Raw genomic sequence first — 10,606 nt, 5'->3', positions numbered from 1 at the left:
CCCACACTCCCTCTAGTTCCCTCTCTTTCTCACTCTGTCTGCCACTCTCTTGTGTCTCTCGGCAAGGTAGCCCCAGCCATAAAAATATCAAAGTATTTCAACCTTTGATTTTACAATGGAGTGCCATAAATCTTACATGGGAAAAGGTCGAGGATGTAGGAATGTTCAGTCAAAGACATAGAAAGGAATTAGGAGTTGAATAATAATAATAATAATAATAATAATAATAATAATAATAATAATAATAATAATGATGATGATAATAACAATAATTATAATAATGTAATTATTAATGTTATTGTTGATGTTATTATTGGAAGAATATTAAAAGGACACCATTGCCATTTCACTTACTAACTCTGAAGTGCTAATTCCTTTTTCAAAGGGAACGCTTAATTAACAGGCCAAAAACAGCAAACCGTTATACGCCGCTTAAAATATTGACATTAGAAAATCGACTTTGTCTACCTACTCCTGTGCCACCCTGCAGCCCCTGCTGTGAGTCTAGAGGACAGAAAGTGCGAGCGCAGACCCTTCATGTAATGCACACTCATTTACATGTGGACAAACGCAGTAAATGATCATATGAGCATGATCATTAAGCCATCACATTTACCCACAAAATTATTTCTTTTATTTCTCCCCTTCCTTCCTTCCTTCCTTTACTCCCTTCCTCTCTCTCTCTCTCTCCCTCTCTCTCTCCCTCTCTGCCCTCCCTACACACACACACACACACACACACACGGCACACAAGGGGCCTTGCTTTAAATGCCATCTAAACAGAAAAACAAAACCTCTCTTTAACTTTTTCATGAGGCTAGTCACAAAAAGAGAAAGACCAGCATACAGAGAGACGATGTGTGTGCCTGTGTGTGTGTGTGTGTGTGTGTGTGTGTGTGAGTGTGTGAGAGAGTGAGAGAGTGTGTGTAGGTGGGCACTGTGTGAGTGTGAACGTGTGATAGAGGGAGGAAAAAGAGAGCGAGAGATGTGGGCATTTGTGCTACCCTTCGCAGCGAGAGCACAGGGTTAATTTATTATTTAAAGTAGAAAAAGGGCAGTGAGAGCATATACGCAATAAAAGAAAAAGGGGATGTATAATTGATGGTTGACATTAAGGTGTGGTGGCGTGGCTGGGGTGACAATCTCTAATGCTGCTGAGGATATAGGAAGGTACATCGGAAGGATGGGCTGAGTGGGGGGGGAGGGCGTTTGGGGGGGGGGGGGGGGGTCCTGGGGGAAGGGGGGCAAACCGGGTGCCAGCCTCCAACGAGTGGGCATCTACGCCTCGGGCAAAGCCATGGGCAAGAAGCTGTCCATATGGACATGCTGCCCTGGCCAACAGACAGACACACACACACACACACACACAGACATAAACACACACACAAACACAAGAGGCCGTTACATATTTGGATATATTTGGTCTTCACATCATATGCTTACAGACTGGCTAAGGGAGAATTAGAAATGTCCTGCAGCACACAGTGTAGTAAAATCTCTATGGAAACACACACACAAACGCCTACAAAAAAACAGCACAAAAAGATGACAATGAAATATTATACCTGATTTGTTCCACCAAATTATATTAGACTCAGACTGAAGCCAGACTAACCAACATCCACTAGCCTTAATATACAACCGCAGTGTTTGTATCAACTTGGATGATATTGTAATCAAAATCGATTAATTAATTTGAAAAGGTTTCATTTAAAACAAACAGCAGCACAATACAATATCAACTGCTGCATTTCCCTGAACCCCATCTGGTGAGTTTTCCTGTCTTGTCTGTTATGTGTCTAATGCGCACACATTTCCATTTAGGATCAAAATCATTCAATGTGTCTGCCCTGAACTGACACACAGTTAGTGCTGCACAGCCTCACGGAGTGAGAACTCAGCTAAAAAAAAAAGAGAAAAGGAAACAAAACAAAATTGTAACAAACTACCAAACATTTGAGTAATCATAAAAGGATTTCTAAAATGACATTGTACGGATGCTTAAATATATGTCAGTGCAGCACACTGGCTAAGCTCATTGGCTTTGCTTAAAGCCTTCACATTGTAAAAGTGGTAAATATTGTAAGAGAGGTGACCCTTTTTGTTGTCCTGCAGGCTTAAATTCCACATATGGTGCAATAAAGACTACATTTATAATGAACACAATAGAAATCCCTGGTGCTGTTTAATGTAAAGGGGGGTTAAAACCTGCCACTGATAGATTTCAATCTTTTCAATGCATTATTGCATTAGGTTATGGGGTGCTATACTGCCTTCTGGGCAAACAGGAACTAAAGCACACATTTGAAAATGTCCTCTAAAGGAATACAGGTGGGTTAAATGACTTCTGTTAATCTTTCAGAAGAATCAAATATTTACATGAAATTGATCATTGCCTGTTCTGGGTCCTGTGTGGATTTGGATGCGACTGCCTGAACTGAAGCGGCGGGCCCTGACCGAGATACAGCAGTTATTCTAGATCTGACACCTGCTGTCTTTTTAGTCTCAAAACTGGTCTCTCTCCATCTTGGTGGGAAAATAGTTAAATGACTAATCCAATACACCTTTGAGAGAAGAAACACTCCCCCATAAACACAAGATTGGAAAAATAGCACAGATGTTCGTCTCTAATGCAATTCCCATTCAATTTCCTAAGTGCAGTCCCCAAGTGCAAACTAGTTTAGCGTTATGTTTAGCTTGCAAATTCTTTTTAATAAATAATGAATGCAATAAAACGCCGGAGATCAATTGCGCGCTGAGAAATCATAAAAGCGTCCCTAAGTGCCGCCAATGTTTGCTGATTTGGACATTTTCTCCCAGTATTCAAATTGGTCGTGTCAGTTTAAAGATCCCGTCGAAATGTTTTGATTACTTTTCAAGTGTCTCCCGGTGACGCCGTATCCCGCTCACGCCGACCCTTCGCTCAGAGGTCTCGGTAATGAGTGCACGCTCTCACCACGTCTCTGCCGTATCTCTCCATCTCTTTGCCCAGTGGAGGGGAGTCGAGCCGAGAGAGGGGGTGGGGAGGGGGACGGCTGATGTTCGCAAACACATTAGTTACAACCATCTGGTGGTGGGACAGTGGATGATGTTTAAATCTGACTATAAAACCAGGGTGGTGGTGATGCGCGGCTAGGTTAAAAAAAAGAACGATGGCGATGAGCAAATTCAATTCGGGAGCGGCCCATTGCTACGGCAATTTCATTAGCTGCCAGTAGCTCCAATCTGTCTGAGGTGAACTGTTCACTATAGTGTTACCGTTTAAACATACATGCACATACCCTCGAAGTATATTATCAACAACAGCTTACATCAGTTTTATGCATATTTTAGAAATATGTAAACAATCATTTGAAACTTGTCACACTCTCTGTCCCTCAGTGCACACCCGCACGCATATCTGCGGATTGGATGTGCACAACAGATTGATTCAGCACAATACAAACCCCAATAACGCAACTAGGGGATTCTGAAGGTTGTGAGGGCGTTGCTAAAAGGTTAATTACCGAACCCTGCCCAAACTGGCCATCTGGACATCTCTGCCCTCCATCTCAAAGCGCAAAAGAGTGAAAAATCGGTAGAGTGACACCTCTCACCCTCTGTTCTGTCGATATACAAAAGCGCATGTTAAGACGAAAGACAGGACCATTGCATTTTCTGCAGACAAACACACACACACGCACACCATGGCCTGCGCACACTGGTAAAATTCGGATATCAAATGAATGCATTGGCGTTGGCCACGCAGCATTGCTCCAAATAAAACTTAAAATTCTACATAAGTGTTTAAATTTAAGTGTTTAAATTTAGACATTAAAATAAAAGTAAAATAAAAGTATTTTTATTTTGTCATCGTGAATACATTTACCTTTTTTACACTGCACGTAAGTAGCTAATAACACAATCCAGGATATGGCTACCATACCCTTAAAACTCATTTTAATTTCAGACCACATTTCATTTGATATGAATGTTAGTCAAATGTCACATAATGTTTTAGTCAATGTTTGATTTGACACAAATTTGACAATCCAAAATAGGTGTAACCAATTTCGAAATGTAATGCTGGCTGCAGCTCCTGCTCTCACTCTCACTCTCTCTCTCTCTCTCTGTAAGCCATTTATGTTTTTGTGTATTGACATCCTGGTCTTTTGTGGCACATTATCAGCGTGGCTTATTGTCAAAAGTGGCCTGAGGTGATGTGCTGAAAAAAGTTGCAATTATGTACGAACAGACAATAAAAGCAAAGCCCCGAGGTCCAGGGATGATAAAGGTCTCGAGGAAAGGGGTCATTGGTCCCTTTAGAGTTGCTTCCCCCATAACACACACACACTCGCACAAGCACACAACGCACACCGCGCGCGCCACACACACACACACACACACACACACACAGACACACACACATATCCTACACCCTCTCACTCGCTGACATTGCTGGGAGAGCATGGGAACACTAATGCATCTGTCATGATAACAAGCTAAGAATAACACCAAGACACCAAACTGAGCCTAGAAGCCATTGGCGACGATTCATTCAGACCTGCACCATTGATTTATTTATCACGGTCAAAGGGTGTAGCCAAGCCAGGGGCTTCATTTGGGGTTCTTCCCATAAGTAACATCTTTGTAAAGTGCGATAGTAAGTCAACGCTAACGGCTCTCCTTTCCCAGCGAGTTTAAATGAGACTTTGAACCATAATAAAGCGCTAACGCTATTCTAGATTGCTGTGGATTAACCTATTGATTTCATAGGGTGGGAAAAAAGGAATAAATAAAACAATAATTACGCGTTGCAATTATCCTTTAAGCATACTTAATATGAATAAACATACTGGGGAATTTAAGACAAGTTTATCTACCCAAAGTTTCACTGATTAAATGAAGCTTGAATATTTACTGTAGAAGCACTGTACTGCAGAATACTGTACTATAGAAAATTAACAGCAGAAGTACTTTAATAACAAGTAGACATGCTATATAATGAGGTCCATTCATTTGTCGCGTGCACTTCGGTGAAAGGTTTAAAACCATTTCGACGGGAAAAAGTTGACGACTTTCAACAGTTAACAGACCCCATACATTCCTCAATCAGTGAAATAAAATACTACATATAACTATTATTTAAATACGGTGGTAATACACTTTAAATAATCTTCATATTTGTTTTGTTGTATTCGTCTTTCATGTAGTTCCAATTTCATTTACCCGTCTTCGCCAACATTTAATTATCCTGCATTATATGTTGTCATTAGGGTGATGCGCTGCGCCACAATGAAGGTTAATGCTGGGTCAACACCACATTTGAAGGGGCAAAAGCGCGAACAGTGGTGGATGATCAACTGATCAATTTAGTGCGAGCCACTATTTGACTTAGCAATCACAGTTCTGGTTCATCCACAACATGCTTGGACTGTATTCGGAGGAACAAAGAATAGGAAAATAAAACCCTCATGAATTCATCTCAAGCTGTCAGTTACCCTTTCTGCCCTGAAATAGGATATTTTCACAGGAGAGCCAGAGAAGGAAACCAAAGACTCTTGATCCTGCACCTAAATATGACCAGTGTCCATCAGTTACACTGCCTATTGTGACATTTACCAGTTCATTTAAAGGAGAGCATATGGATGCACATAAAGCCTATATACAATATAAATAACATTTTAGGGCAGGGGGAGGGGCCAGATGTGCAGGTGCTGTTAGCCTACTTTGCAAGGTGACTTGCAGGTGTTGGATTTAAAGTTTGAAAGTTACAGACAAAAGTCGTGATTTAATTTATCTTTAAAACATAAAACAGCACAAGAATTAATCAAAATGATATATACGAATGCGGGTATTATGTAGACTGCATTGCATGATCATCACGGAGCCAGAGGGAAGGGTTGGAAAGTAACTTTGGAAACTTTTCCGTTACGCGGTATTCCAAGCCTACTTGACTGATTAAGTTCATGCAGTTTGTGAACAGGGAAAAGTGAGCTGGTCTAAAATAAACTGTATTCACTTACCTGGCATTTGTGCAGTCGTTGTACAAAGCCTCGAAGTCTTTGCGGGAGATGAGTTTGCAACGATTCACGCCGGGCTGAATAGCCCCGAGACCGCGAAGGATACGGACCTGTTCCACGGTGCAGACGACGGGACATATATCCAGGCGCTTCAGCTTGGTGTACACGGTGTGCAACCCTCCGACCAGATGTTTCAAGAAGAGGTCGAAAACCTGCGGCAGGCATATTAGCTCCTGACCGTCCACGGTGAAAGAGGCTACTTTGACCCCATGGACCTCCACCATTTTGCACTCGTTATTGCCGCTGGAGCTGTTCCCGTTTCCACCACCGCCGCCTCCGCTGTTGATGAAAGAGTTGATCATGCTGCTTGTCAGTCTGGGAGACTCGTCGGGACTAGAGTACAGGGGATCTGGGCGGAATAAGCCGCCGGACCCCGGAGTGGAGGTCGGCGAAAGCACCGGGGGAGTTGCTGACAGGGCCATAGTTACTAAAGTTTTTTCCTTTCTGTACGCTCTCTCTCTCTCTCTCGCTCGTACGTACACCCTCTTGCGCTTTTCTCTCTCCTCGCGCTGGTTCTCTTCGTTCTTGATGGTTCACATGCAACCGTGGTCGGGTCTAGTTGTCGGCAGTAGCAAATAGGCTACCTACCTCGCAAGTGGGAAGTCGGTGTACAATGAGCACTCCTGCGTTCAGGGCTTCAATTAGCCAGCCCACTGCAAGGCGGAGTGACATCGCTGTCTCCCAACAAGGAAGGCAATAACATACGCCCGAGAATTCCATTGGTGTTCAGTCTTTAAAGGGCGGGTCACAAAGAGTCATTAGTTGCTGCAACAGTATCGGCGCATAGACCTGAACTTATCGCGAACTATTAAATCAGTGATGATCATGGATATATATTATCATGCTTTCTATCAACACATACAGACAGTATCACTGTACGATGCCGTATAAAAGCCTATAGAATAACCTACTGTGTGTCTCATCCGGTCAAAGGCTATAGAAAACAGTAAATCAAGTTAACAACAGAGAGATACTGAGTTTTAATTTATCTGTTTTTTTTTCTTAAGGTACACTTCATTGCTAGTTATGTGTCGGCATCCTTGGAATGATTTCGAATTATGCATATGAAGCTCCGATTTGTATTATTATGAATCTAAAATATGATTTTCGCAATTGCATGCTTTGCTTTTTAGATCCGGCGTCCCTAAACATTGTATAAGCTACATTTATTATTTGAGTTCGTTAAAAATAAGTCACAAACTACAACTGCACCTCAGACTCTACGTAAGCATAGGCCTACATTTAAGTCAGGCTGATTTTTTAAACGTAGGCTACCACCATTGCGTTCATTCTGTAACTACGTCCTCTACATTTGACCTGTGGTCTGCTTTAAAAAGACAACACTCCTGTGCGCAACCAGAAGTAAAAACAACACCGTGTTTACTCGACGCAGTGGAAACCCGTGGAAAACAACACTGCGGATAAATGCATTCACTTTCCCTTGTCCCGCAAAAGTTGCTTGCCTACTACTGTTACTTTCATACATGTTGCCTGTTTCATAAATGAGCATGAAATACTGTCTAGGGCATGAAACAGCACGTAAGACCACCAATGACTTACCGTATAAGATGACCAGTGAATCATGCTCTGTTATTGTCCATTTCATTCAGTCCAACATGAACGCTGTCTGTTAGCCATTGTAAACTGAAGTAGTTGTTTAAGCCCATGATTCACGCCTTTTGTCTTAAAAGAATGTAGTCTGTTATTTAACTGTCTGTTGAAATGCCACAGATCTTTTTGTCTTTGCTGTGCATAACGGTTGCCTCTTACAGGCAATGGGTGACACATAACTCTTCCATTGTGTGGGTAGGTTTGTAAGGCTCTCTCAGACTGTTTTGGTAAATATTTCTCAGAGTGCTCATGAGAGGCTCATGAGAACTGAATCAAAAAGCTTACCCCCATTTTATGTATCATACATCATGTAGACCTAGCCTACAGTAGGTGAAACCTATAGCCTTCTTGGGGGGGGGGGGGCATCAACTGTGGCAAGCAAATCTTTCTTAAGTCAAAAAAGTTTGAAAAAAATTAATATAGGAATAATGTTTAACCTTTGGTCTTTCGTAGGTTCCATGGGAAGATTAATACTGTAATGGGGATTTAAATGCCATGCAAATTTCTGTAAGTACCTGGTTAAATTAAAAAGCTGGATGGCAATCGGGAAATTAGATACATATTTTACCTGGGTTTCAATTGCACCTTGCCCCTTAGTCTTACATTTAATCTTAATGAAGGCCTGATTATCATACCAGGCTGATCAAATGTAGGTGCCACCCAACACCCACCTACTCAAGACCGCCCACTTTCTGCCCTCTCCATATCCAACTCGACAAGTCATTCTTCACCCCTTAAGCACATGTAATGGTGCCCACCTATTCTCGCTGTACTCAAATGGGGGACCAATCACGCAGTATAGGTCAATGAGAAAGTGCCTGGTGCTGCACTTAACCATCTGAGCTTGATAAAATCATATCTTGTTAACCAGGGCCCAATGGCCTGTGAAATCACTTGAATTGTTAGAGGCATGTGAGGGGTGAGAATAGCATCACATGAATAGAAATGTCTTCATGTCGCTAGTGAAGTGCAGAATATGTTTAAACCATGTTTCATGGAGTGTGTAGCAACTGGGAGATTACATAGTATCATTAGCGCCGAAGGATGGCGCTTCAAGGGTTAAGGCGTTTAACTGTAAAACTGAAAGTCTACGCAATTTTTTTTTATGATATGGTTGTTTTTTGTTGCTTAATTATATTCCTATTCCTAGAAGGAAGTCATCTCTCAAAGAATTTAGGTTTATATTTGTAAACAAGAGTTCACATAAGTGGCTGAGTGCAAATAGATTAAACATAACAGCAAGTATATATCTGTGAAAGGGGGAGAAAAAAACATAGCCTCTTTTGAAAGCCTCTGAACATTCTCCAAAGAATATCTGGTACGGATAAAATTGCATTATGATTGTGCATTTTTTGATGTGAATAGTTCAATGACTAATTTTTGTCGTGGAATGAAGCCAAGTGCATACAGAGTTAACAGGGTACAGTAAGGGCAGCCGAGTGTGTGTTTGTTTGGTTCCCAAAACTGTCTGTCTGTGTCCATCTGTGTGTTCTGTGTTTGTGTACGTGTCTGTATATTTGTGGATTACAAAGAGGGGATTTATTATTGTAACATAATATGACAACATGACCTCAAATCTGGGCTCTGTAGCTATTATCAAATCTGTAATAAGATTATGGAAAATTAATGACAAATAAAGAATGGAGGGGAAATGTTAAACCATGATAAGTTAGACACTACACAGAAAGGAAGACTACACATTGAGGAATACTTTTCTCAGTTGAAACAGGGCTTCTATACTCTTTGGTTGAAATCCGTTTGCAGATGGGAAAAAGGGAAAAGCCATCCCACAAAAAACTCCAAATTGTTATGGGTATTGTTAAGACCTCTAATATCCCAATTAGAAATGCATACCAGAAATACACACACTTTAGAAATACATACATTTAACTCTTGAGTGAGTTCTGACGAAAGCAGAAAAGATGGGCTGTTTTGAGAGAATGAATTCAATTACTGTGGGGCAATGCAATATTGACAGGGGTATGAGAAACTGGCCCAGAAAGATTTTGGAAACATTTGAAGCACCCAATGTGAATGTGTCCTACAAAGCCGGATCAGGTAATTTGAGAAGTGGTGACCTGGATGTAACCTCTGCACAAGTTGTAGGGTCAAAGGTGATAGCCACAGATGTGTCATGACCAGGAACATGCAGAGATGTCCCAAGTGGATAATTATGCATGGCAGGCCATTCCAAATCTAGCCCAAGTTGTTTTAATAGTTTAATCTTGGTTATGGAAAGGAGGATTGATGATTTTTACCAGGTGGGATTCTGCCCTATACTCTCCTGAGGTTGTGGATCAACTGCCAGGAACATGCACACTACACCTGAATAACATTATAATAACTTTAATATTATATAATTATAATTAATAGTATCAGGCACTTATATAAATCCTTTGATTGATCAGCACATGGGCCAAAAATGAAATACAAATCGAGATGAAACATCAGATTGCAGATTTTTAAAAACAAGATGAGTCTAAATTTCATGATGCCATGTATTGTACAGTAAGACACTGTTATAGGTCAACTATCGTCTCAGAAGTGGTCATCAGAGGCTGCATGGGGCAGCATGGGCTGTGGCACCTGTTCTTATATAAGGCCAAGGAAGAGGATTCCAGCAGATAGTTCCAGCAACGCTGTGGAGTCAGTTTTGGAAAAAAGGCTTTTGTTTTGACAAGTCTAATATCTAATGCGAAGAGGTTTTTTTCATTGTTTACATGACATAGTGGCTATCATTTATACATTTTAGCAAGGTGCATTTGTTTATCCACACCAAAGCATATTCAAAGTATGATAAGAAGCTAAAGTTGTTGACTGGCTCACCAAGTGCATAAGTTCTTAGCTTTGCAAAAAAGCCTAAATTATGCACCATCCTGTGGTGTGTTTGCAAACAGTGTTTTAGTGGCATAAAGTCTTCCTTATTTCACAAT

The 10,606-nt window shown here is 41.1% G+C and overlaps 1 protein-coding gene across 3 annotated transcripts in view; it reads right to left on the bottom strand.

Annotated features, from left to right (window-relative positions):
• The window catches only part of dacha (dachshund a), a 144,063-nt gene extending 137,442 nt beyond the window's left edge, over positions 1-6,621 (bottom strand). For all 3 annotated transcript variants that reach the window (XM_076274555.1, XM_076274556.1, XM_076274557.1), the window contains exon 1: positions 6,006-6,621. In XM_076274555.1, the coding sequence (XP_076130670.1) occupies positions 6,006-6,484 (479 nt within the window). In that variant the 5' untranslated portion in view covers positions 6,485-6,621. The remainder of the gene's footprint in view (positions 1-6,005) is intronic.
• Between the last annotated feature and the right edge of the window lie 3,985 nt (positions 6,622-10,606).

This window comes from Alosa pseudoharengus, unplaced genomic scaffold (genome assembly GCF_046254945.1).
Source record: "Alosa pseudoharengus isolate Yale_2024_CS ecotype anadromous, Long Island Sound unplaced genomic scaffold, YU_APseudo_1.1 YU_APseudo_1.1_scf_8, whole genome shotgun sequence".
Lineage (NCBI taxonomy): Eukaryota > Metazoa > Chordata > Actinopteri > Clupeiformes > Clupeidae > Alosa > Alosa pseudoharengus.
The sequence above is the reverse complement of the archived record's forward strand: the minus strand, read 5'-3'. Positions and strand labels throughout refer to the sequence as shown.